Here is a 27367-nt window from a genome sequence, read left to right as displayed (position 1 = left end):
CCACTGACATTCTACCTTAGCCCCATTCAGAACCTTTTAAATAATATTTCAGTCATCTGCTCCACAACTTGGTTACAGATTCGCACAGGAAACCATACTTTAGTAAAGGTTCTATAAAAGTACACGACAAAATCTGGATCAAGATCATGTACAAGCATGCCCCAACATACGTCATAGGCGACTTGCGTAATTTCACACTTATTTAACCCACAGTTACTGAAATTGTGATTAAGATCCAGGGAAAGAGAAATAACATTTACTTCTGTCGGAACTTATTTTTATAAATTACTTTTGTATTTGTGTATTTTACTTAACTATCACAATTAGTGCTTTGTACAAAACAGATTCGTTGCAGAATATTGCAACAGAATCTTAAGTTAGAGATAAGTTAACTTTATTGTGCTTCTATTGATTGAAGCTTTATTTTAAATTAATAGAATAGAATTGGGCGGCACTGTGGTGCAGCGGTAGAGTTGCTGCCTTACAGCACCAGAGAACCTGGGTTCGATCCTGACTACGGGTGATGTCTGCAGGGAGTTTTACATTCACCCCGTGACCACGCAGGTTCTCCCAGATCTTCGGCTTCTTCCCTCTCCAAAGACGTACAGGTTTGTAGGTTTTTAAGAAGGAACTGCAGATGCTGGAAAATTGAAGGTAGACAAAAGTGCTGGAGAAACTCAGCGGGTGCAGCAGCATCTGTGGAGTGAAGGAAATAGGCAACATTTCGGGCCGAAACCCTTCTTCAGACTCCCGAAACGTTGCCTATTTCCTTCGCTCCATAGATGCTGCTGCACCCGCTGAGTTTCTCCAGCACTTTTGTCTACCTCAGGTTTGTAGGTTAACTGGCTATGCATAAATGTAAATTGTCCCTAGTTTGTGACAATAGACAATAGGTGCAGGAGTAGGCCATTCGGCCCTTTGAGCCAGCACCGCCATTCAATGTGATCATGGCTGATCATCCCCAATCAGTATCCCGTTCCTGCCTTCTCCCCATATACCCTGACTCCGCTATCTTTAAGAGCCCTATCTAGCTCTCTTTTGAAAGCATCCAGAGAACCGGCCTCCACTGCCCTCTGAGGCAGAGAATTCCACAGACTCATAGTAGTAGGATAGTGTTAATGTGCAGGGATCACTGGTCGGTGCAGTCTCGGTGGGCCGAAGGGTCTGTTTCCGTGCTCTCTCTCTAAATAAATGAATAGAACTAAGAAAAATCACACCAGAAAATAACTGACTTATCACTGATTGTGAGCTTTTGTCATTGAGGTTTGTCATTGACATTTTGTCATTGAGAAATAAATGAGGATTACTCAATCCGTTACTTTACCTGTCATCATGAGATGCAATTCTTGTCCCACACACCGTTCGAGCAGGTGTAAAGGAAAGTACACCCAGCTCTTCAAGTTCATTTAAAAAATGCTGTTCTGTTAAAGGAGAAAATGTGTCACATGTGTTGTAATTTTCAGACAAGCACCAATAGTCTAGCAAAAAAATGTTTATAGTGGAAGCATCACTTTCAGTCGAAATTTCAACTTATACTCCCAACCAAAGACAGCCAAAGAAAGAAACATTATGAGAAAGACAATGTGCACATAAGTAAAACTAAATGCCAAGAGGAATTTAAAATTACCACATACCAAAGCCAAAGAAAATACTTTCAAGATGGTAATACTAAATATAAATTACAAACATAGAAATCGCAGGTGGACAAAAATGCTGGAGAAACTCAGCATCTATGGAGCGAAGGAATAGGTGACGTTTCGGGTCGACACCCTTTCGGGTCTCGACCCGAAACGTCACCTATTCCTTCATCAGTCTGAAGAAGGGTCTCGACCCAAAACGTCACTTATTTCCTTCGCTCCATAGAAGCTACCTCACCCGCTGAATTTCTCCAGCATTTTTTGTCTACCTTCGATTTTTCCAGCATCTGCAGTTCCTTCTGAAACATAGAAATCGCAGTTGGAAGCCTTTAATGCAGATGTTATTTGGGGCCATACCTGTGATTTTGGCATCACGTTTGGTTCTCCACTGTGGAACAAATACAGTTATTTGTCGGTGACCCCGATTCCAGAAGAACTCCACGGCAATAGCAATGCCACGGCAGGAAAATTGTTTTTTCATTCCGTGGCTGGGAAAATGAGAGTAGAAGAATGATAAAACTATCACGTATCACAACTTGCGTCTTCAAATTAACCTTGAATGCTCCCCTAGCCAAATGTATTGGAGGTTTTAGATGGTAAAGCTGACAGTTTAAGCAGTCAAAATATTGTCCTTAATATTTGAATTACCCATCTTTTGAATAGTAGAGATATAATGAAACAATTTTCAAAGCATAAAACCTGTGTGCAGATTAGTCCATAATATGCAAATATAACTGAACTCTGTAAAACTGTTAAAAGACTATATTCCTGACAAACGGATTTTAGAATACTAATTTATTTTTCCTACAAATAAATGTAAGAAAATGACAGCAGAAATAGTTAATTTCTCTCAACTGATCCACGTTTCTATTCAATTCATTAGCAAAAGCCTGATATTGTTTCAAATAAACACAAAAATTACTAGAAACACTCAAAACATCAGGCAACATCTGTGGAAAGAGAAACAGTTCAGGTCCAGGGCCCTTCATCAGTTCTGCTGTTCTGTATTATTTTTTTTTAGCAATGTCTTTTTTATTTCAGATTACCAGCTTCTGCAGCTTTTCTGATCTTCATGGCAATAGATAATAGACAATAGGTGCAGGAGGAGGCCATTCGGCCCTTCGAGCCGGCACCGCCGTTCAATGTGATCATGGCTGATCATCCCCAATCAGTACCCCGTTCCTACCTTCTCCCCATATCCCCTGACTCCGCTATTTCTAAGAGACCTATCTAGCTCTCTCTTGAAAGCATCCAGAGAACCTGCCTCCACCGCCACTGAGGCAGAGAATTCCACAGACATTGATTTCTCCATCACATTTTCAGCTTTCCCAAAATGCATGTGGTATTCACCTCAACTATTCCACATAATAGCAAGACGAAATGCGCAGGAAGGAATTGCAGATGCCGGTTTAAACCGAAGATGCTGGAGTAACTCAGCAGGTCAGGCAGCATCTCTGGAGAGAAGGAATGAGTGATGTTTCGAGTCGAGACCCTTCTTCAGACTGAAGTCTTTCTCATTCCTTCTCTCCAGAGATACTGCCTGAGTTACTCCAGCATTTTGTGTCTACCTTCCACATAATAGCAAGTTCCACACTAACTGCATACATTAACCAATACCATTGATTTTTACCTTCTCCACAAACCGGGCTCTCCCGGCAGACCCATTGTCTCTGCTTGTTCGTGCCCCACCGAACTCATCTCCACATACCTTGACTCCATACTATCCCCCCTGGTCAAATCCCTTCCCACCTATGTTCTAGACACCTCAGACACCCTCCGCCGCCTCCGCGCATTCCACTCTCTAGGCCCTCACCCCCTCATCTTCACCATGGATGTCCAGTCACTCTACACCTCCATCCCCCACCACGATGGCCTCAAAGCCCTCCGGTTCTTCCTCGACCAGAGGAGCAACCTATACCCAGCCACTGACGCCCTCCTCCGCCTAGCGGAGTTGGTCCTCACCCTCAACAACTTTACGTTTGACTCCTCCCATTTCCTCCAAACGCAAGGCGTAGCTATGGGCACACGCATGGGCCCCAGCTACGCCTGCCTCTTTGTCGGGTACGTTGAACAATCCTTGTTCGAGACGTACCAGGGCCCCATCGCCGACCTCTACCTCCGTTACATTGACGACTGCTGTGGGGCCACCTCCTGCACCCACACACAACTGACTGACTTCATCCACTTCACCACCAACTTCCATCCGGCACTGCAATACACCTGGACGATTTCCGACACTTCCCTACCATTCCTTGACCTCACCATCGCAGGGGACAGACTTCTGACCGACATACACTACAAACCAACTGACTCACATGGCTATCTGGACTACACGTCTTCCCACCCTGCCCCCTGTAAAGACTCCATCCCCATCTCCCAATTCCTCCGCCTACGCCGCATCTGCTCCCAGGATGAGACGTTCCACACCAGGGCATCGGAAATGTCCTCGTTCTTCAGGGAACGGGGATTCCCCTCCGCCACCATAGATGAGGCTCGCACCAGGGTCTCATCCATACCCCGCAACACTGCGCTCTCTCCCCATCCCCGCACTCGCAACAAGGGCAGAGTCTCATCCATACCCCGCAACACTGCGCTCTCTCCCCATCCCCGCACTCGCAACAAGGGCAGAGTCTCATCCATACCCCGCAACACTGCGCTCTCTCCCCATCTCCGCACTCGCAACAAGGGCATATTGTTTCCAGTTACTGGAGGTAATGATAGTGAAGAAATTGATGCAGATTATATTATATTTGGGTTATGGATTTATTTTCAACTAACCTAAAGAGTTACTACCAAAGAGTTCACTTTTGTAGAAAATCCTCTATGGAGCTATCAGTTGCTATTGTTTTCTCATTCCAATAATTGTAAAAGCACAGGAGAAAAACTGTCTGATTACTTCAATAGAATTTCTATAAATAACAGTAACATCATTTTTACTTAACATAACAGAAATCTTCCAAGAAGTTCAATGCTAACATAAACACCAAGTATATATATATATAGTAAACTTCCCTAACTACTTGAAAACCCAGTGAATCAGTATGTGGACAACATGTGGTGTTTGTCTCAATCAGTTCCCTCCCACTCGACCCGCATTCTCAAGCTTCTTTCCCACGCCTGTTCATGAGCTCCCTTTCAATCTGTTCAAGAAGGAACTGCAGATGCTTCAAAATCAAAGGTAGACAAAATTGCTGGAGAAACTCAGCGGGTGCGGCAGCATCTATGGAGCGAAGGAAATAGGCAGCGTTTCGGGACGAAATGTTGCCCATTTCCTTCGCTCCATAGATGCTGCCGCACCCGCTGAGTTTCTCCAGCAATTTTGTCTACCTCCCATTCAATCTACCTGGTTCACGAGAAAATTTGAGAATGCTGTGTAATTTCATGCATTGGTGTATTAATTGGCTTGGACATTCTGCCAGTCCAGCATTAAAGTCACGAACAGGCCAGATTTTTGAGTTTTCCCTCGGTTGGTAACACTAATACCAAAACTTTATTCACATTGTTATGTGAAGGAAGGTTAAAAGTACACGATCATTGCAAGGAAGTGATGTTGATGGTAAAAATGACAGTGCGGGAATTCCCAATCAGAAGACAAAGAATGATTCATTAAAGTGTTCCGCTGAAGAGCAAAAAGTGTATACTTTGCATCTGCATTATATAATTGTACAAAAAATATAGTTATGATTCAGAATGTCATGACGCACTTTGTTACTGTGAGTATCAGTGTGTACATATAGTTGGCCACATGCACCACAGGTAGAGAGCGTGGATGTGAGAGAAACTGTTAGTCATACTTTAGTCACTGTCATAACACTTGGTAAGATCACCTTAAAATCCAATCGCAAATCCCATTTCTGGAGTAGATTTTTAAATATGTATTTCCCAGGGGACCCAAAGATCTACTGATCTACCTGATAAATTTGACTTGCATTTAAAAAAAAATTAGATTTACGTATTTTTTTAACAAAGGCCTAAAGTGAGAATATTTGAAGCCACACGGGCAGCCTATTTAATTCACAAATTCATTTTTTATTTTGAAAGTTTAGGAAATCCAATTCATTTGCAGACAAATCTCCGCTATTAAGGATATTATGCCCTTGTAATGATGTCTGACAAGCTGTAAAATATTAGAATACATTGTGCCCCGAGTAACTGATAAACAATGTTATAAGGTGGACAAAAGTGCTGGGGAAACTCAGCAGGTGCAGCAGCATCTATGGAGCGAAGGAAAGAGGTTTCGGCCCGAAACGTTGCCTCTTTCCTTCGCTCCATAGATGCTGCATGCTGCTGCACCCGCAGAGTTTCTACAGCACTTTAGTCTTCCTTCCATTTTCCAGCATCTGCAGATCCTTCTTAAACCAATGTTATAAGTTCTTGCATCAGAAACAGTTAGTGGTTAAATGCCAGTTTTGATGAAAGACAATTGGCTCAATATGATAACTCTCCCTGGCGTACTGCTTCAACTGTTAAGAACTTCCAGCATTTACAGCTTTTATTTCAGATTTCCAACATCTGCAGCAACATGCACACAATTTTGACTCTGGAATATGTACTGCAAAGCCAATTTTACATTTACTATATTACTTTGTACTTAGATGGTACCAGATTCACAACCTATCATTTAATGTACAGCATTAAGACACCATAAAAATAATTCTGTGGATTAAATGTCTCTTCAGCTAGGTTGAATTCTTTGTTGTATTTCAATACATTTGATGCAGATTATGCATTAATTCTTGAAATATCAGCCATTATTTGGAAATGTCATACTTTAGTATAGTTCTCAAATTTATCATAGCCAATTGTATTCCATCAATGTTTGCTTTATTTTGAGTGATGACCTTGGATAAATTGAAACTAAATTACTGCAGCCTTAACAAAATATTATCACATTAAGATCTCCCTAGAATGCCCCTTAACAGCAAGACCAATGCTCTTTCCTTGTGCAACACTGGATCAATCCCTCGTCGATTCCTTGACACGCTAATCAAGATATTTCCTACCCAAAAAGCTTAACTTTTTGGTCTGGACTTTTAAGTTAGTTACAGGCAGAAAGAATGGAACAGTAGCATCAGTGAAGAGGGGAGAAAGAACAAACTAGGCACCTTCACTTTATGTGTAGGAAGGAACTGTAGATGCTGGTTTAAACCGAAGATAGACACAAATTCAGTGAGTCAGACAGCATCTCTGGAGAAAAGGAATAGGTGATGTTTTGGGTCAAGACCCTTCTTCAGACTGAAAGTCAAGGGAAAGGGAAACAAGAGATGTAGTCAGTGATATAAAGAGATTCAACAACTAGGGTGTGGGAGGGACGGAGAAAAGTCAGAATGGGAAAGGCAGTTATAATCCTTTATAATGGATTCCACCAAACTGAAAACTCGCTCTATGGTTGAAAAACCATGAATTTTAACAGCCTGAAACCCCTGTCCCACTGTACGAGTTCATTCCATGAGTTCTCCCGAGTTTGCCCCGATTCGAACTCGGAGATTTACGGTAATGGCCGCTCGTCGGTACTTGGGGCTCTCGTGGACATTTTTCATCATGTTGAAAAATCTTCACGAATCTTCCCGTGCTTACCTGCCGTTAGCGAGTCTTCCCGAGTACCTGCAGTTAGCGCTAAGAGACATCCCTGAGCTCCGACGTACCCATTACGTTCATTCTCCGTGCTTACCATGAGTTTGATTTTTTTTAAACTCGGGAGAGCTCTTGGAATGAACTCGTACCGTGGAACAGGGCTTTTAGAAATATATTCAATGATGTTAGTATTTCAAATTAATAGAATATTTGTCTGGTCTTCATAATGTTGTATGTAGTGCTTAATATATTTATCAAACAAAACACTGTACATGAAAGTAACTGTATTCAGTCATTACACAAACAAGGTTTTACTAAAAGAGAATGTTCAAAATACTTTGATAGTTGAAAGAGCTAGGCTTGCCAGATTTTCCTGTTCTTCTCTGAATAGTACCAGCAAATCTTTAATATTCATATGGAACACATTCTATTCTAATAATGCAAGCAATTATATCTTGTTTTGCAGTCTCTATTTTAATTGTCTTGTATAATTTAAGTATAACTGGTTGTGTGCGTTGTCTGAATCGACATCCCTGTGAAGCTACATCTCACCCATACTGGTGTTTTGACTTGACCAGAGTTTATAATTGCCAGGTTAAAATTCTGGAACACGACTTGTTAATCAAAGGACAACACCAAAACTGAGTCAAACTGACAACAATCTGAAGAAGGGCTCGACCCAAAACACCAGTCTGAAGAAGGGTCTCGACCCAAAACGTCACCCATTCCTTCTATCCAGAGATGCGACCTGTCCCGCTGAGTTATTCCAGCATTTTGTGTCTACCTTCGGTGTAAACCGTCACCTACACCAAATTAACTAACAATGAACAGATTTGGCACTTGCTGCGCTTCGCATGCCAAGGTTAATTAATCCCGAGAACAGTCATAAATACTTACGCCATTGCAACATTACTTCCATCAATTATAACATATTTTAAGTTTTTGTTCCCTGGATCATTTGTTAGGGTCAGTTTGTAAGGATTTTTAAGCAAATCGTGGAATCGTTGTACCCCAGTTACTGAAGATCTCATTTGCTGATTAGCAGGCACAGTAGAATACCAATGGGCAATAGGCAACTGTGTCTGTTCGGAGCTGCCTCTTGCCACTATCTCATTTTCACTTGGGGCTCGCTCATTAAAAAAGTCATTGTACCAAGGTTTGGCTGGTTGAAAACTTTCAGAACCTTTAGTAAATCGAAGCGCAAGTGGCTTTAAGACTTCATCTTTGTCGTCCCGTGCATTGCCAATTGACACATTTTCAGAATGGCAATTTTCTTTACGATGCTCACTTTTCTGTTGATTTTGAGAAGGATTGATGACTGGCACAGATACACGCTCTGTCCCTTTAACTTCAGCAGCTCCAAAAGTACAAGCTTTAGGTTTTTCCTCGCTGGAATTCCCCGCTTCATTCATTAGATTTGTATTACAAACAGATGTCTGGCCTGTATTACTGGCTTGTTCTTTTTCCAAACGGTTACTTTCTTCAACAATTTTCTTTAGCAGTTCCATAGGTTCCTCAGTCACTCCCATTTCCTTAATTACTTTTTTTATAATAATCCCAGAATAACCCATTGACCTGAAGAATTCCACAAGCATTCTGAATTCCATTTCTGAGGTGGTAGTGGATGAGTCCTCCTCAATCTGATTATCACGATGTTCAATTAAAGAAGGAACCCATATATCAGGATCAGCGACCAAATCATTGCACTGTGACTTTGTCGTTGTATTAATTGCTGCGAGCTCATCAATATCTCCAGAAAACTGTCGTTTTGTATGTCTGTCCTCGCTGGCAGATGACCTTCTTTTGCACGATTGCCGTTCCGTACAAACCGATGAGTCCTCGCGCAACATGTGTGTTTCGGGACCAAATGAACTTTGTTTAAGCATCGTGTCCATCTGCTGAACTAGCTCAGACACAGGTGTGCCAGCCTGCTTTCTGGTTTCTTCAGAAGATAGCAAATCATTGGATTTTGCCTCAGAACACAAAGTCTCTTGAGAAGAGCTCAAGGCTTCCTGAATAACAAAAGGGGAATTATCACCATCAGGTACCAACGTAAGATCGATATAATCTTTAAACTGTAGTACTTCTTGAGTAAGATTCATTAGTTCCTCCTTTACTGAACTTGGCAAGAGCAGCAAATCCATTGTATATTTATCAGTATGTGATTCGACAAAATGTTTGAATTTCCTTTTAACGCAAGATTCCGTTCTGGGTGGTAAACAATGATTGTCTCTGAAGAGATGCACAAATTGCTGAATGCGAGTTTTTGCCATTATCACTGGCTCTGTACATCCATTAATAACAATCACTCCAGGGCTTTGCAAGCAGATGTCAGCGCAGGTATCCTGTATAAGACACTTGAGAAACAAGCCTCCGGCGCCCGCAAAAATGCAATGCATATCCTTGGGATAACACTCAATTTGACGAAGCTCGGGATTACAAACACCCTTGATATATTCCTAAAAAAAGCAAAAAATAATTAGATAATCAGGCAATCAAAAACTATTTATTTTGCACATTTTTGTAATCTCAGTCTTTGTGGGTGTTGGGGAGGGGGGGGGGGGGCGGGGAGGAGATCACCTTAAGAATTTTTGTTTATGCAAGACAACCAACAAAATATCCATGTGGCAACTCCAAATACTACATGGCATTTTGAAACATGATATAAGAACAATAAGTTGGACAGAAAGTTCATCCTAAAGCAAAAAAAAACCTGACAAATAGCTGATTGCTATAAAAATATCATAAGATGCTAAACACACAACAAATAATATTTAGAGTACCCTTTGACAAACTTACGATTGGCCTTGAATGAATTAATTGACCCGACTCATTTTGCAAGTTATCATGTCTAGCCCAAACAATTACATTTATACCAAAACCAGATAATGCTGGAAATGCTGAGCAGATTAAGTGGCGTAAAGTGGGAGGAAAAAGGAGTCAACATTTTGGGTCAAGGACTATTCATCAGAACTACAGGCGTGAGCAAACAAGCGTGTTAAGTTGAAGAGGGGAAGGTTCCCTTCATCCAATCCAACCAATAATTATTATTATAATAATAACAATAATTAATACTTTATTAATCCCCTTTTCAGGGGAAATTCAGATGTCCTTGCAGCACACTAATAAAAATACAACATAGCATTAAAGAAGAAGTTTAACATAAAAACATCCCCCCACAGTGGTTTGGGGGAAGGCACAAAGTCCAGTCCCCATCCTCATGTCCACCCATGGTCAGGCCTATTGAGGCCTCCACAGTCGCCGCTACAGAGGCCCGATGTTCCAGGCCCTCTCGCCGGGTGATGGTGCTCCGGCGCACCGGAGAGCCCTCTCAGCGGCTTGGGGTGCCAGGAACGACCGCCTCCTTACCGGACACCGCGGCTTCCAAGCCAAGAGGCCGCGCTGGACGGAGCTCCACCACTGGCGATCTTGGCGAGAGATCCCAGGCTGCTCCGACCTAGACTCACCATGTCCATTTATCCATTCTGATCTTCTCTCAGATTCCAATTTACCAGTCCTCAGCGTAAATCTGCATGTCCACACTTTAATGAATTGGCCTCACACTGTGTTGAACTCTTTAGCTGCTGCCTTGGACAGTAACAGGAATCTTATAGTCACCAGCCCCATTCATATCCCATCCAACTGAGTGATTTCTTTATTCTTCATTTGGACATGCAACATACAAAACCGGAACTCGTTAGATTATGAAGCAATTATTCTTTATAAAAACTAGTATAAGGAAGATAAATATATGATCTTACTATTTTAGTCAACCATTTGGAGCAGTATTGTGTAGGATGAAATCCCAAACTAAAACGGACAATAGGGAAGATCCAACTACATAAGAGGACAGGGCAACAGAGTTGACACAGTTAACATTTTGGGCCAATGACTCTTTCAGGGACCCGAGTTTGATCCTAAATTTGGGTGCTGTCCATCTGCAGTTTGCGCACTCTGACCCTCCCCACCCACGAAACGTTGCCTATTTCCTTCGCTCCATAGATGCTGCTGCACCGCTAAGTTTCTCCAGCACTTTTATCTACCTTTAATTTTCCAGCATCTGGAGTTCCTTCTTACACAGTGTTCTACAAAATGGTTACCCAAACCTGCATTATAGGGCGTGGGAAACCACACAGCACAGGAACAGGCCCTTCGGCCTACAATGTTTGTACTGAAAATTATGTCGTTAAACTTGCCTCCTTTGCCTGCATGAGATCATATCCTTCCATTTCCTGCATATCCACATACCTATCTAAAAGCTTAAATGTCACTACCCTATCTGCCTCCATCACCACTCTTTAAAAAGCACAATTGCCCTCAATAGACAATAGACTCTCGCATCTCCTTTAAACTTTGTCCCATTGCTGAAGAGGCAGGAAACATGTTCCCGATGTTGGGGGAGTCCAGAACCAGGGGCTACAGTTTAAGAATAAAGAGTAAGCCATTTAGAACGGAGACGAGGAAACACTTTTTCTCACAGAGTAGCGAGTATGTGGAATTCTCTGCCTCAGGGCAGTGGAGGCCGGTTCTCTGGATGCTTTCAAGAGAGAGCTAGATAGGGCTCTTAAAAATAGCAGAGTCAGGGGATATGGGGAGAAGGCAGGAACGGGGTACTGATTTGGGATGATCAGCCATGATCACATTGAATGGCGGTGCTGGCTCGAAGGGCCGAATGGCCTACTCCTGCACCTATTGTCTATTGTCTACTCAGCGGGACAGGCAGCATCTCTGGAGAGAAGGAATGTCTACTGTCTATTGTCCTGCACAATGCATTAGTGACATTCCCAGTAAACACATTGTTTTTGCCTGCTTATGCCCCACAGATCTATTTCACCCCCCCTTCCTCCCTGTCACATTTTTATTCATACTAGCAACAGTAGGCCCCCCTCGGTCATGACTGACCATGGGTGATGCATCCTGGTCTGATGCAAGCCTGGACGATGTCATATGGAGGACAGGCTGTTGCCCATGCAGCACGTGCCCCCTCTCCACGTTGCTGATCGATCCAAAGGAACAGCAGGGCCGTTACAGTTTGGCAACAGCGCCGTCGCAGTCTAATTAGTCACCTTCCTCTGTCACTCCCCTTTATCTGCATAAACGCAGCCTGAGGATGTGACAAGTAAAATGGATGAAGGGGTGCCAGTGGATGTAGTGTATCTAGACGATCAGAAAGCCTTTGATAAGGTCCCGCAAGGGAGACTGGTGACTAAAATTAGAGCACATGGTATTGGGGGGAGGGTGTTAACATGGACAGAAAATTGGTTGGCAGACAGGAAGCAAAGAGTAGGAGTGAACGGGTCCTTTACAGAATGGCAGGCAGTGGCGAGTGGAGTGCCGCAAGGCTCGGTGTTGAGGCCGCAACTGTTTACCATATATATTAATGATTTGGAAGAGGGAATTAGGAGCAACACTAGCAAGTTTGCGGATGACACAAAGCTGGGTGGCAGTGTGAACTGTGAAGAGGATGTTCGGTTGCAGGGTGACCTGGAGTGAGTGGGCAGATGCAGTATAATATAGAAAAATGTGAGGTTATCCACTTTGGTGGCAAAAACAAGGGGGCAGATTATTATCTCAATGGGGTTAGGTAAGGGGGAGGTGCAGCGAGACCTGGGCATCCTTGTACACCAGACACTGAAAGTTGGCGTGCATGTACAGCAGGCAGTGAAGAAAACTAATGGAATGTTGGCCTTCATAACAAGAGGATTTCAGTATAGGAGTAAAGAGTTTCTTCTGCAGTTGTATGTGGTGAGACCACATCTGGAGTATTGTGTACAGTTTTGGTCTCCTAATTTGAGGAAGGACATCCTTGCGATTCAGGCAATGCAGCGTAGGTTCACGAGATTGATCCCTGGGATAACGGGACTGTCATACGAGGAAAGATTGAAAAGACTAGGCTTGTATTTTAGAAGGATGAGGGGGAGATCTTATAGAAACATATAAAATTATAAAAGGAATGGACAAGCTGGATGCAGGACAAATGTTCCCAATGTTGGGCGAGTCCAGAACCAGGGGCCACAGTCTTAGAATAAAGGGGAAGCCATTTAAGACTGAGGTGAGAAAAAACATTTTCACCCAGAGAGTTGTAAATTTGTGCAATTCCCTGCCACAGAGGGCAGTGCAGGCCAAGTCACTGGATGGATTTAAGAGAGTTAGATAGAGCTCTAGGGGCTAGTGGAATCAAGGGATATGGGGAGAAGGCAGGCACGGGTTATTTATTGGGGACGATCAGCCATGATCACAATGAATGGCGGTGCTGGCTCGAAGGGCCAAATGGCCTCCTCCTGCACCTATTTTCTATGTTTCTATGACACTGAACAACACCTTTGGTTTTGTTTAAGAAGGAACTGCAGATGCTGGAAAAATCGAAGGTAGATAAAAATGCTGGAGAAACTCAGTGGGTGAGGCAGCATCTATGGAGTGAAGGAATAGGTGACGTTTCTAACTCCTTTGGCTTTGGTCACTTTCCCTGTGTCAAGTGCATTGCTCTGGGATGTACATTGCCAATGTTTACCCATTTGTCACCTTCATATGGTTCATATCTATTTCTTCCCTTTCTTTTTCCATTATCTCATCTCGGGGCTCAGATTAACTACCAGCATCCATGATAAGCCACCAACACCTAAGGTTTTCTTGACTACACCTTCTCCCACCCTGCTTTCTGGAAGGACTTTCAGAAATGGATAGAAAATTGGTTTGCAGACAGGAAACAAAGAGTAGCGATTAACAGGTCGGTCCCTTTCAGAATGGCAGGCAGTGACTAGTGGGGTACCGCAAGGCTCGGTGCTGGGTCCGCAGCTATTTACAATATACATTCATGATTTACATAAAGGGATTAAAAGTAACATTAGCAAATTTGCTGATGACACAAAGCTGGGTGGCAGTGTGAATTGCGAGGAGGATGTAGGGTGACTTGAGGATATCCACCTTGGTGGCAAAAATAGGTGGGCAGATTATTAGCTGAATGGTGTCAGGTTGTCTATTCCATTTTATCCATCATATTAGTTCAGATCGCTTGGCTTTCTACACCAGTACCCTAAATAAGTATTTTTCCTTAACCATGAGTTTCCTTTGACCATAGCCATTGGTATTATCAACCCTATTTCCTGCGCCTCTGCTCACACCAATCTCCCTTCCCAAACAAAACACAAATGCTGTTTCCTTGTCTTCATCTTGCATCCCATCAGGCTCCATGTTCAACAAATCATTCTCCAGTTTCTGAAATCTTGAACATAATTTTACCACCAAACTTCTTTCCTCCCCCTTTCAACTTTCTAAAGGGACTGGTGGCGCCAACCCTCTCAGGTGAATACTTCCATCTAAATCAAGCACCTCGATGCAATTGTAGGTAATGCAACATTCATTTATTCTACCACCCAGGGATCCTGTCTTTCCAGGAGAAGTAATAATCCACTATAACTTCTTTTAAGCTGGTGTACTGTGATCAATACGGAAGATCAATAGACAATAGATGCAGGAGCAGGCTATTTGGCCCTTCGAGCCAGCATCGCCATTCAATGTGATCATGGCTGATCATCCCCAATCAGTACCCCGTTCCCGCCTTCTCCCCATATCCCCTGACTCCGCTATTATTAAGAGCCCTATCTAGCTCTCTTGAAAGCATCCAGAGAACTGGCCTCCACCACCCTCTGAGGCAGAGAATTCCAGAGACTCACCATTCTCTGTGAGAAAAAGTGATTCCTCGTCTCCGTTCTAAATGGCTTACTCCTTATTCTTAAACTGTAGCCCCTGGTTCTGGACTCCCCCAACATCGGGAACATGTTTCCTGCCTCTTCAGCAATGGGACAAAGTTTAAAGGAGATGCGAGAGTCTAATATCTATTGAGGGCAATTGTGCTTTTTAAAGAGTGGTGATGGAGGCAGATAGGGTAGTGACATTTAAGCTTTTAGATAGGTATGTGGATATGCAGGAAATGGAAGGATATGATCTCATGCAGGCAAAGGAAGCGAGTTTAACGACATAATTTTCAGTACAAACATTGTAGGCCGAAGGGCCTGTTCCTGTGCTGTGTGGTTTCCCACGCCCTATAATGCAGGTTTGGGTAACCATTTTGTAGAACACTGTGTAAGAAGGAACTGCAGATGCTGGAAAATTAAAGGTAGATAAAAGTGCTGGAGAAACTCAGCAGTGCAGCAGCATCTATGGAGCGAAGGAAATAGGCAACGTTTCGGGGGTGGGGAGGGGGTAGGGGGGGCTCACCTAAAGTGTTAATTTACAGTGGCCAATTAATTTACTGGCATGTCTGGGAGGTGGAGGGAAAGCAGAACACCTGGCAGAAATCCACACTTACCCAGGCCAAAGTCAGAGTGCGCAAACTGCAGATGGACAGCACCCAAATTTAGGATCAAACTCGGGTCCCTGAAAGAGTCATTGGCCCAAAATGTTAACTGTGTCAACTCTGTTGCCCTGTCCTCTTATGTAGTTGGATCTTCCCCATTGTCCGTTTTAGTTTGGGATTTCATCCTACACAATACTGCTCCAAATGGTTGACTAAAATAGTAAGATCATATATTTATCTTCCTTATACTAGTTTTTATAAAGAATAATTGCTTCATAATCTAACGAGTTCCGGTTTTGTATGTTGCAATAATGGAATTTTATGTAAACACGTCATCATCTGAGAATTTCACTGTGCGTTAGACTTATTGTAAAATATTTTAAACTTTTGAATTGTTTGACAAACTTGATTTCCTACCAAAGGTCTGTAGTAACATATAATTATAATAATAATATCTTTGTCATTGCACATAAGCGTAACGAGATTTGGTATGCAGCTTCCATCCGATGTCATAACATAAATAACTAATAACATTTAGATTTAGATACCCCGAGAACATGGATTGTAATAATTATGTGACTATCAAACCCACCAACAGTACAAATCAATTTTACTTATTTTAATTGGACAAACAAAAACAGCTTGTCAGAATTTACATTATATCAACTGCACAAAACAAAGCTCTTGCTCAGCTACAAGTTTCCTTGTTGATAAAAACAAGATTTTGTTGCTCAAGTTTGCAGCAAATCCAATGAAAGTAAATTCACTTCCTCTTCCAGGGCAAGTTTCCTGTAACGTAATTGCAGATACCAAGGATTTTGATTTAGGTTTATTATTGTCACATGTGCCAAGATACATGGAAAAGTTTATGTTTGTTTGTCATTCAATCAAATCAGATAAGACTATATTTGAACACATTCAAGTAAAACTCCAGCACAAAACGTACATTGAAGAGAAAGATAAGAGTGCAAAGTTTTCAGCATCGTAGCATTCCAGTGACAAAGTCCAATATCTGCAATGAAGTAGGTTGGAGAATTGGGACTGTACCCTAGCTTTTAGAAGGACCATGCAGAAGCCTGACAAGAGGGGAAGAAGAAGCTTTTCTTGAGTCCAGGGGTGCATGCTTTCAAGCTTTTGTGTTTTCTGCCTGATGGGAGCAGGGAGAATGAGGAATGACTGGGAAGAGAGGAATTACTTTAATTATGTTGGTTGCCTTTCCAAGGCAGCAGGAAGTGTAGATGGAGACAATGGTCGGAAGTCTGGCATAGTCAAGAATGAGTCAAGAATGTTTTATTGTCATATGTCCCAGATAGAACAATGACATTCATACTTGCTGCAGCACAATAGAATATGTAAACATAGCACCTAACCAAGAGAAAAAAGTTTGGTGTGTATATATATACACACACACACTCAATAAAACAAACAACAACAAACAATTATTATAGTGCAATAATAATAATAGTCTGTTGTAGTTCAGAACTTATTTGTTGTTGTGTTCAATAGCCTGATGGCTGAAGGGAAGAAGCTGTTCCTGAACCTGGACGTTACAGTTTTCAGGCTCCTGTACCTTTTTCCCAACAGCAACGGTGAAATGAGTGTGTGGCCAGGATGGTGTGGGTCTCTGATGATGCTGGCTGCCTTTTTAAGGCAGTGACTGCGATAAATCCCTTCGATGGTGGGGAGGTCAGAGCCAGTGATGGAATGGGCTGTGGTCACAACTTTTTGTAGTCTTTTCCGTTCCTGGACGTTCAAGTTGCCGAACCAGGCCACGATGGTTCGATCAGTCAATATGCTCTCCACCAGTAGAAGTTCAGGAGAATCCTCTTTGACATACCGATTCTCCGTAATCTTCTTGTAGATGTAGATGAGTCTACATCAACAACTCTCTGACATACTCCAAAAAGACTCTTACATTTAAAAAAAGTCCCAAGGATTGCCCAAACTCTTGTGAAATACCTTTGGTGCCACAAGGAAGTATAGATGCTGGTTGCTTTACAAAAATCATAAACAAGAGTGTGCTAAACATAGAGCCGGTCGGTGTGAGCGGCCCGACCCCGGCCGGCCCCGCTTACCTTGGCTTTGCTCACATGCTCCCGGTTGCCATCCAGCTGGGCCCACACCTGCGAGGAGTCGGCCGCCCCGGGCACGAACGCGGCCAGAGGCAGCGGCAGCGGAAGCGGCGTCAACACGGCCAGTTCAACCTTGAAGAGTTCCTGGATTGCGGCCTTGTTGTGCTCCAGGTAGTCCTGCTTGTCCCGGGACACGGCGAACTCGTCGCTGACCGGGATCGGGACCGGAACGTCGTCCAGGGCCTGGTACCGGAGGGCGGTGGAAGGCCCGGGCCCGCAGGGTTGAGCCTGGGGCCCGCGTCCCGCCGCGACGGCCCACTCGCTGTAGCGGCTGGCGGCCATGAAGGGACGGACTCAGGGCGGCACTCGGTCGCCGCTCTCCCACATCGCCTAGTCGAAGGGCGGAGGACAGTGACGTCACCGCGTCCGGCGTCATGATGTAAACACACACGCAGCCCCTTCTCAGCCGGCGCCATGACGTCAACACACACACGCGCAACCCCTTCTCAGCCGGCGCCATTACGTCAGCGCATCAGCGGCCGCCCGGCGCCATAACATCAGCGTTCCCGTACCACCGGCGCCATGACATCAGCGTTCCCGTACGACCGGCGCCATGACATCAGCGTTCCCGTACGACCGGCGCCATGACATCAGTGCTCCCGCACGCCCTGCGCCATGACGTCCGGAGGGCGGCAGGTTGTGGAAAAGGGCGGGCTGAGGCCGCGCGCGCCTAATTACGGGGCTTTCCGTTGATTCACCGCCGTCCCGTCACACCACACCACAGGCTGCAGGTGTGAGGTAAGTGAGAGCACACTGACACACATGGCTACATACCGTCCCCACCCCTCCAGAGACAAGCACCGAGTGAGTGAGTGGTGAGGGGAGGGGTGGGTTAACGCGGCGGGTCGGGCAGCATCTGTGGATGGCGGAGCCTTCTTCGCATTTCAAGAGCCTGCCCTTAACCTTCTGGATTTGTAGTCGTGGATTTGCAGGGCAGTACTCTGCATATCGCCAGCTTGGATGTGTTGTGCATACTAACGTGCTGTTAGTGCCGCCTTACAACTGTCTAGTCAAGGTGATTTGACTATTGTTGTCTAGTTTATTCCATTCCTTTAAGGTTCAAGTCAAGTCAAGAGAGTTTATTGTCATGTGTCCCTGATAGGACAATGAAATTCTTGCTTTGCTTCAGCACAACAGAATATAGAAGGCATGAATACAGAACAGATCAGTGTGTCCATATACCATTATTCAGATTCAGATTCAGATTCAATTTTAATTGTCATTGTCAGTGTACAGTACAGAGACAACGAAATGCATTTAGCATCTCCCTGGAAGAGCGACATAGCAAATGATTAAAATAAATAATAATAAGTGATAATAAGTGTCCGGGGGGGGGTGATTGGCAGTCACCGAGGTACGTTGTTGAGTAGAGTGACAGCCGCCGGGAAGAAGCTGTTCCTGGACCTGCTGGTTCGGCAACGGAGAGACCTGTAGCGCCTCCCGGATGGTAGGAGGGTAAACAGTCCATGGTTGGGGTGAGAGCAGTCCTTGGCGATGCTGAGCGCCCTCCGCAGACAACGCTTGCTTTGGACAGACTCAATGGAGGGGAGCGAGGAACCGGTGATGCGTTGGGCAATTTTCACCACCCTCTGCAATGCCTTCCGGTCGGAGACAGAGCAGTTGCCATACCATACTGTGATGCAGTTGGTAAGGATGCTCTCGATGGTGCAGCGGTAGAAGTTCACCAGGATCTGAGGAGACAGATGGACCTTCTTCAGTCTCCTCAGGAAGAAGAGACGCTGGTGAGCCTTCTTGATCAGAGTTGAGTATATATAAATATATACACACATGATAATAAACTGATAAAGTGCAAATAAACAGATAATGGTCTATTAATGTTCAGAGATTTGTTTCAGTTGAGTTCAATAGCCTGATGGCTGTGGGGAAGTAGCTATTCCTGACCTGGATGTTGCAGTCTTCAGGCTCCTGTACCTTCTACCTGAAGGTAGCGGGGAGATGAGTGTGTGGCCTGGATGGTGTGGGTCCTTGATGATGCTGCCAGCCTTTTTGAGGCAGCGACTGCGATAGATAGTAGGGAGGTCAGAGCCGATGATGGACTGGGCAGTGTTTACTACTTTTTGTAGTCTTTTCCGCTCCTGGGCGCTCAGGTTGCCGAACCAAGCCACGATGCAACCGGTCTATCCCTCAGCTCCCTTTGATTACGCAGCCTTGCCCTTAGGTCCCCCACTTTATTTCCTAGTGACTGTACGTTGGACAGTAGGATAGTAGGGAGAGGGAGCTGAAGTCCCCTCCGTTTCAGCCTGACCTGTAGTCCTGCCCGATGGCCACGTTTCTTTACTCCATGGAGCCCTCTTCCCTGTTTACAGGTACAGTACTTACGGGTCTCCGCGAGGTCGGGGAATCCCCTGAGATCGGGAATTCCCATACAGTCTACACCTCCAGCTCCGTTGCTACTGAGGGATCCTGCCCGACGACTTCGATTCCGACTTCCTGTAGGCCTCCCCGGTGTTTGCAGGTAAGGTTCTTGCTGTAAGGAGCCTGCGCTCCTCCACGAGTTTGGGGAATCCCCTCTGACCGGGGGTTCCCTTACTGGCGCTAACTTTGGGGATTCCCTTACCGGCGCTAAGGTTCTTACAAAGAATGAGTTCTTATAAATATCTGGCCTGTCGAATGGGGTATCTATTTGCATATCAATACTCTTTCTTGTTCTCCCTTCTGTTGAGTATGTTATTATCTATCTGCAGTTATTCCATGTTCTATACAGGTTCTAGGAACAAAATTAGTCGAACGAGCGGCCAGAGGAGGTAGTTGAGGCTGGGACTATCCCAACGTTTAAGAAACAGACAGGTACATGGATAGGTTGGGTTTGAAGGGATATGGGCCAACACAGACAGGTGGGACTAGTGTAGCTGGGACACGTTGGCCGGTGTTGGCAAGTTGGGTCAAGGGGCCTGTTTCCACACTGCATCACTCTATGACTATGACTCTGTCTACTCCGCCATTCAATCATTAGACCGTGGGCCGAGGTGCCTTTTCGTTTCATGTTGTGACCTAGATCCCATATCTACCTGTATTTATAACATATTGTGTAAAAAATATTACAGAAATTATATCTGAAACTCATCAAGAACAAAACCTGCACATATTTTTAATATATGGAGAAAAACCTCCAAAATGTTGTCAATTTCCCTAGTAGTAATTGTCCGATCAAAGCACGTTTGACATTGTGTCGGACGCCAATTGAGCAATCGTGCACTTTGTTTCAGGTCGGCAGAGAGCCCACTGGGATCATGGTGGACAGTATTTCGTCTGATTCTAGTGTGACGGAAGATTCCGAGGAAGGTTATGTGGTCTTCTGTGCAATACATGTCGTCAATACCCATAGCAAGGTCATTGCATTTAGTGAGAAAAGCTTTAAAAAGTCTCACGAATGTGCAGCTAAGTGGATAGAAGTGGAAGAAAGTCTGGAAAGCAAAGTCGCCGCTGAGGCGCTGCAACACAAACACGTCAGCCAAGGCGTGGGACCGGTGAAACTTGAGGACGAAGGCCGTGCAGCTGCTGGCGATGATGATGATGATGATGACCATTCTCATGGACATGGTGAAGCAACTGGAACTGGAAGGTACGATCTAATGTCAGAATTTATGAAAATGAACCCAATCATGAATAGTATCATTTTGATGCATCTTATATATAATATGAGATCTTGAAGCTGAAGTTGAGGACTTGAACTTTGTCTTTCCTGAATAGATTAAATTAAAAGTTGTCACTAATGTAGCTATCATTTTATGAATTCACTAGGCTCAACTCGTAAAAGTAGGCTCAACGCTTCTGCCCTACCACTCTTTGGAGCCTCATACACATTCACATACAAAAGCGTTGTGTGTGGACATGCACTGGAGGCATTGAGCCACATAATGATCTACATGAGTGAGACCAAGCGCAGGCTTGGCGATCGCATCGCCCAACACTCAGTTCGCAATAACCAATCTGATCTCCCGGTGGCTCGGCATTTCAACTCCCCCTCCCATTCCGAATCCGACCTTTCTGTCCTGGGCATCCTCCATGGCCAGAGTGAGTCCCACCACAAATTGGAGGAACAGCACCTCGTATTTCGCTTGGGTAGATTACACTTCAGCAGTATGAACATTGACTTCTCCAATTTCAGGTATTCTTCGCTTTCTCCCTCCTTCCCCTCCCCTTTCCAGCTCTCCCAGAAGACCACTGCCTCCGCATTTTCCTTTCTTTTTCCCGCCCCCCCCCCCCCCCCCGACGTCAGTCTGAAGAAGGGTCTTGACCCGAGACGTCGCCTATTCCTTCGCTCCATAGATGCTGCCTCACCCGCTGAGTTTCTCCAGCATTTTTGTCTATCTTCGATTTTTCTAGCATCCGCAGTTCTTTCTTAAACATGCGTACATGTATATTGCTCCAGTGATATGTTGATTTTGTCTTGCATAATATAAAAAATGAAAATAGGTAAAATACTCCCTTACACATTTTATCTCGTATTATTAGGAGGCAGCAGTGTATCCCGGGTTATCATGCCGAGTGCTATCGCCACTTCTGCAACATTACAACAATAAATCGAGCTATAGCAAGGTTTCGAAAGAAGAAAGGTAATGCTATCCACTTGCTGATAATTTTGTTTTACAACTGATTTAGAACATGCAAAATAATTATGTGAAAATCAGAAATTGACTGAGACGGACTGAATTGTTCTGTTATAAATTTCTAGTATATTTTCACATATTCTAACAAAGAAAAGGTTTCATAAACTTAGTTAGGCCAATGGCACAATTTCTGTCAATGATGTCAGCTTTGAAGTCAGTGATGTATAGAATGATGTATTAATTTTATCTTTGTAAAGTTATGATGTTGTGAACTGTGAAATAAAAACTTGTGTCCCTATTAAAAACTTTTAAACCATCTGGGGCAAAGCAACCAAGATTCATGTAAATAAACATTTTAACAAATATGCTATAGGCACTTAAATATAGTTTTGGATGATGCTCAAAGTTTGTTACTAATGGCCCTGAAAATATATGATAGGACTCGATCAACATTTATTCGTATTTATGGTCATATTCTATTAGTTTGTGCAATGGAAATATATTTGAGATGTTGAATTATTTTACTTTTCTTTCTTTTACCTCTTCTAATTTTGTTCAATCCACAGACGCTGAAAAGCCTAAAGCAGGATCCTCTCAAGAAGCAGTTCCTGATGGCGAACCACATGAGTCGGCCCCAAAGAGACTGCTTCGGTCCATGGCATGTGATGGGCAACAAACAGCTACTGACCGCAGGCACGTCCCACCAGTGCATTGCATCATCTGTAAAGGCTCAAAGTACATTAAAGAACAAGCCACGGGTAAACGACAAGCAGAGAAATTAGTACGATGCGAAACAAAACATGGGGGCCAGTTGCTAACTGCTGCCACCTTGAAGCAAGATGAAGCATTGCTATTACACATAAGAGATAAGAATCTTGTAGCTATGGAAGCAAGATACCATAAATCATGCTACCTTAGATACACAAGAGTTGTCATAGATTTTGCAAACATTATTAAACAAGATAATCAGCAGCAGGTGTATGAGAAGTCCTACTCTAGTTTCTGCAAGAGTGTCATCGAGGAAAGAATCATCCGTGGCAAAGAGATCTTAAGACTTGCTAAACTTAACCAACTTCTCATCAAGGAGGTTCGAGAAGTTGAGGGCCTGGATGCATCATCTCACAAGGCAGGCCACTTGAAGGCAAGGTTGAAAAAATCCTATCCTGTCTTATGTTTTACAAGGCTATCCAGGCAAGTAGAAAGTGATATTGTATTTGTAGAATCACTTGCTGTTGAAGAGCTGGTTGAAGGTGTGCGAGTTAATTCAAATGAGGACGGTGAGAGCAGCAAAATTGTTGGTGAAAATCAACAAGGTGGATCATCGTCCCATCACCTCAGAGACATGTTTCTTGCAGCCCACATAGTGCAGAACAGCATCGTCAACTCGCCAAACCCCATCCAATGGCCCTTAACTTCTGCAGACTCAACATTAGATAAGGCTGTAGAGATTGTCCCAACTGAGCTGTACAACTTTTTGGCATGGACCACCGGAGCGAGCAGTCAGCCCAAAGAATCTGGGAAAGTTGTTGTGCCTGACGAGCTGCATCACCGTCTGCTGTCAGTTGCCCAGGATGTCATGGACCTGAAAAGGAAGGATACTCCTTCCATGGAAAACTGACTGTGAGAAGTCAAATACAGGCGCCTGAAAGTCTTACCCTTCGACCACGTTTCCAGACAAAATGGAAGCGCATCCCATCGTACTTGAGGTTTGTAGGTGACTGAGAGCTCCAAGGTAATGAGCAATAATTTCAGACTTGATTTCAACCTGGTTAAAGCTTTTGCCATTGCACACGCCGACCGTGCTGCCAGATGTAAAGGATTGGCGGAATAAAACTGTATTCAGTGTCTTTGGAGTGTGTTTATTATATTCGGATCAAGGTGACAATCTGACATTGGTGACGAGGATGTACTAGTAAATGTTTAGGAAAGAACTGCAGATGCTGGTTTATAACGAAGATAGACACAAAATGCTGGAGTAACTCAGCGGGACGGGCAGCATCTCTGGAGAGGAGGAATGGGTGATGTTTCGGGTCGAGACCCTTCTTCAGACTGATCTTGTAATTGTTTAAGAAAGAACTGCAGATACTGGAAAAATCCAAGGTAGACAAAAATGCTGGAGAAAATCAGTGGGTGAGGCAGCGTCTGTGGAGCGAAGGAATAGGTGACGTTTCAGGTCGAGGGTCTCGACCCGAAACTTCACATATTCCTTCGCTCCATAGATGCTGCCTCACCCGCTGAGTTTCACCAGCATTTTTGTCTACCTTTGTAATTGTTTAGTTCAGTTTTTGAAGCAGATAATAATAATAATAATAATAATAATAATATCTTTTATTGTCATTGCACATGGGTGCAACGAGATTTGGTATGCAGCTTCCATCCAATGTCATAACTTAAACAACTAATAAAATTGAAATACCCTGAGAAACATGGTTTATAAAAAAAACAAGAACAGTAAAACAGTCTAAAGTGCAAATGTGTCTGTGCCGGGTCAAATAGAGAAAGCTAGTAGACAGAATGGGAGGCAGGAAGCAGAAAAGGGAAGCACTCGGGCACAAGAGGAGAAAGAAAAAAAAGGAAATAAACAGAGAATAAGAGGCGGGGGGTTTCTTAAATGTGCATATTTTAATGCTAGGAGCATTGTAAGAAAGGTGGATGAGCTTAGAGTCTGGATAGACACCTGGAAGTATGATGTTGTGGCGATCAGTGAAACATGGTTGCAGGAGGGCTGTGATTGGAAACTAAATATTCCAGGATTTCGTTGCTTCAGGTGTGATAGTATTGGAGGGGCAAGAGGTGGAGGTGTTGCATTACTAGTCAGGGAAGATATTACAGCAGTGCTTTGGCAGGATAGATTGGAGGGCTCATCTAGGGAGGCTATTTGGGTGGAACTGAGAAGTGGGAAAGGGGTAGCAACACTTATAGGGGTGTATTATAGACCGCCAAATGGGGATCGAGAATTGGAAGAGCAAATATGTAAGGAGATAGCAGATATTAGTAGTAAGCACAAAGTAGTGATTGTGGGAGATTTCATCTTTCCACACATAGACTGGGAAACACATTCGGTAAATGGGCTGGATGGTTTGGAGTTTGTAAAATGTGTGCAGGATAGTTTTTTGCAGCAATACATAGAGGTGCCTACTAGAGGAAGGGCAGTGTTGGACCTCCTGTTAGGAAATGAGACGGGACAGGTGGCGGAGGTATGCGTTGGGGAGCACTTCGGGTCCAGTGATCACAATACCATTAGTTTCAATATAATTATGGAGAGGGTCAGAACTGGACCTAGGGTTGAGATTTTTGATTGGAGAAAGGCTAACTTTGATGAGATGCGAAATGATTTAAAAGGAGTGAACTGGGACATTTTGTTTTATGGGAAGGATGTAGAAGAGAAATGGAGGACATTTAAAGGGGAAATTTTAAGAGTACAGAATCTTTATGTTCCTGTTCGGTTGAAAGGAAACAGTAAAAATTGGAAAGAGCCCTGGTTTTCAAGGGAAATTGGATATCTTGTTCGGAAAAAGAGGGAGATCTACAATAATTATAGGCAGCATGAAGTAAATGACGTGATTGAGGAGTATAAGGAATGTAAAAAGAATCTTAAGAAAGAAATTAGAAAAGCTAAAAGAAGACATGAGGTTGCTTTGGCAAGTAAGGTGAAAGTAAATCCAAAGGGTTTCTACAGCTATATTAATAGCAAAAGGATAACGAGGGATAAAATTGGTCCATTGGAGAGACAGTGACAGCTATCTGCAGAGCCAAAAGAGATGGGGAAGATATTGAACAATTTATTTTCTTCGGTATTCACCAAGGAGAAGGATATTGAATTATGTGAGGTAAGGGAAACTAGTAGAGTAGCTATGGATACTATGAGTTTCAAAGTAAAAGAAGTACTGGCACTTTTGAAAAATATAAAAGTGGATAAGTCTCCAGGTCCTGACAGGATATTCCCTAGGACATTGAGGGAAGTTAGTGTAGAAATAGCCGGGGCTATGACAGAAATATTTCAAATGTCATTAGAAACGGGAATAGTCCCCGAGGATTGGCGCACTGCGCATGTTCCATTGTTTAAAAAGGGTTCTAAGAGTAAACCTAGCAATTATAGGCCTGTTAGTTTGACTTCAGTGGTGGGCAAATTAATGGAAAAGATACTTAAAGATAATATATATAAGCATCTGGATAAACAGGGTCAGATTAGGAACAGTCAGCATGGATTTGTGCCTGGAAGGTCATGTTTGACTAATCTTCTTGAATTTTTTGAAGCGGTTACTAGGGAAATTGACGAGGGTAAAGCAGTGGATGTTGTCTATATGGACTTTAGTAAGGCCTTTGACAAGGTTCCTCATGGAAGGTTGGTTAAGAAGGTTCAACTGTTGGGTATTAATTCAGGAGTAGCAAGATGGATTCAACAGTGGCTGAATGGGAGAAGCCAGAGGGTAATGGTGGATGGTTGTTTGTCGGGTTGGAGGCAGGTGACTAGTGGGGTGCCTCAGGGATCGGTGTTGGGTCCTTTCCTCAGTATTGATGTGGATAGAGAACTGGCTGGCAAACAGGAAGCAAAGAGTAGGAGTAAACGGGTCCTTTTCACAATGGCAGGCAGTGACTAGTGGGGTACCGCAAGGCTCAGTGCTGGGACCCCAGCTATTTACAATATATATTAATGATCTGGATGAGGGAATTGAAGGCAATATCTCCAAGTTTGCGGATGACACTAAGCTGGGGGGCAGTGTTAGCTGTGAGGATGATGCTAGGAGACTGCAAGGTGACTTGGATAGGCTGGGTGAGTGGGCAAATGTTTGGCAGATGCAGTATAATGTGGATAAATGTGAGGTTATCCATTTTGGTGGCAAAAACAGGAAAGCAGACTATTATCTAAATGGTGGCAGACTAGGAAAAGGGGAGATGCAGCGAGACCTGGGTGTCATGGTACACCAGTCATTGAAAGTGGGCATGCAGGTGCAGCAGGCAGTGAAGAAAGCGAATGGTATGTTAGCTTTCATAGCAAAAGGATTTGAGTATAGGAGCAGGGAGGTTCTACTGCAGTTGTACAGGGTCTTGGTGAGACCACACCTGGAGTATTGCGTACAGTTTTGGTCTCCAAATCTGAGGAAGGACATTATTGCCATAGAGGGAGTGCAGAGAAGGTTCACCAGACTGATTCCT

At 43.8% G+C, this 27367-nt stretch overlaps 2 protein-coding genes across 5 annotated transcripts in view; one reads left to right on the top strand and one right to left on the bottom strand.

The window, feature by feature from the left end:
- The window catches only part of n4bp1 (NEDD4 binding protein 1), a 34995-nt gene extending 16996 nt beyond the window's left edge, over positions 1 to 17999 (bottom strand). For both annotated transcript variants that reach the window (XM_033036389.1, XM_033036388.1), the window contains exons 1-4: positions 17583 to 17999; positions 8109 to 9670; positions 1995 to 2125; positions 1325 to 1421 (exon numbers count right to left, since the gene is read on the bottom strand). In XM_033036389.1, coding sequence (XP_032892280.1) covers positions 1325 to 1421; positions 1995 to 2125; positions 8109 to 9670; positions 17583 to 17921 — 2129 coding nt within the window. In that variant the 5' untranslated portion in view covers positions 17922 to 17999. The remainder of the gene's footprint in view (positions 1 to 1324; positions 1422 to 1994; positions 2126 to 8108; positions 9671 to 17582) is intronic.
- A 224-nt stretch (positions 18000 to 18223) lies between these two features.
- LOC116982860 lies at positions 18224 to 24057 on the top strand. 3 transcript variants are annotated; one of them, XM_033036386.1, is made up of 5 exons: positions 18224 to 18377; positions 19967 to 20115; positions 20867 to 21222; positions 22116 to 22216; positions 22777 to 24057. In XM_033036386.1, exons 3-5 carry the CDS (start codon positions 20891 to 20893, stop codon positions 23826 to 23828), a joined length of 1485 nt encoding a protein of 494 aa, XP_032892277.1. In that variant the 5' UTR covers positions 18224 to 18377; positions 19967 to 20115; positions 20867 to 20890; the 3' UTR covers positions 23829 to 24057. The 3 variants fall into 3 exon arrangements, with proteins under 3 accessions (XP_032892277.1, XP_032892278.1, XP_032892276.1); XM_033036387.1 differs by lacking the exon at positions 19967 to 20115; XM_033036385.1 differs by lacking the exon at positions 18224 to 18377 and having other exon boundaries at positions 19809 to 20115.
- The last annotated feature ends 3310 nt before the right edge of the window (positions 24058 to 27367 follow it).

Source organism: Amblyraja radiata, chromosome 17, assembly GCF_010909765.2.
Source record: "Amblyraja radiata isolate CabotCenter1 chromosome 17, sAmbRad1.1.pri, whole genome shotgun sequence".
In the NCBI taxonomy this organism is placed as follows: Eukaryota; Metazoa; Chordata; class Chondrichthyes; order Rajiformes; family Rajidae; genus Amblyraja; species Amblyraja radiata.
Note: the sequence above shows the minus strand (reverse complement) of the source record. Positions and strands in the feature narration are given on the sequence as shown.

Bases quoted from the DNA above. Each gene is read 5' to 3' on its own strand.
- LOC116982860 (XM_033036385.1), top strand. From the start codon at position 19,921: ATGGCCACGTTTCTTTACTCCATGGAGCCCTCTTCCCTGTTTACAGGT. The intron at 20,116-20,866 runs GTAAGGTTCTTG...ACTTTGTTTCAG, and splicing joins GGCCTCCCCGGTGTTTGCAG to GTCGGCAGAGAGCCCACTGG. The intron at 21,223-22,115 runs GTACGATCTAAT...TCGTATTATTAG, and splicing joins GAAGCAACTGGAACTGGAAG to GAGGCAGCAGTGTATCCCGG.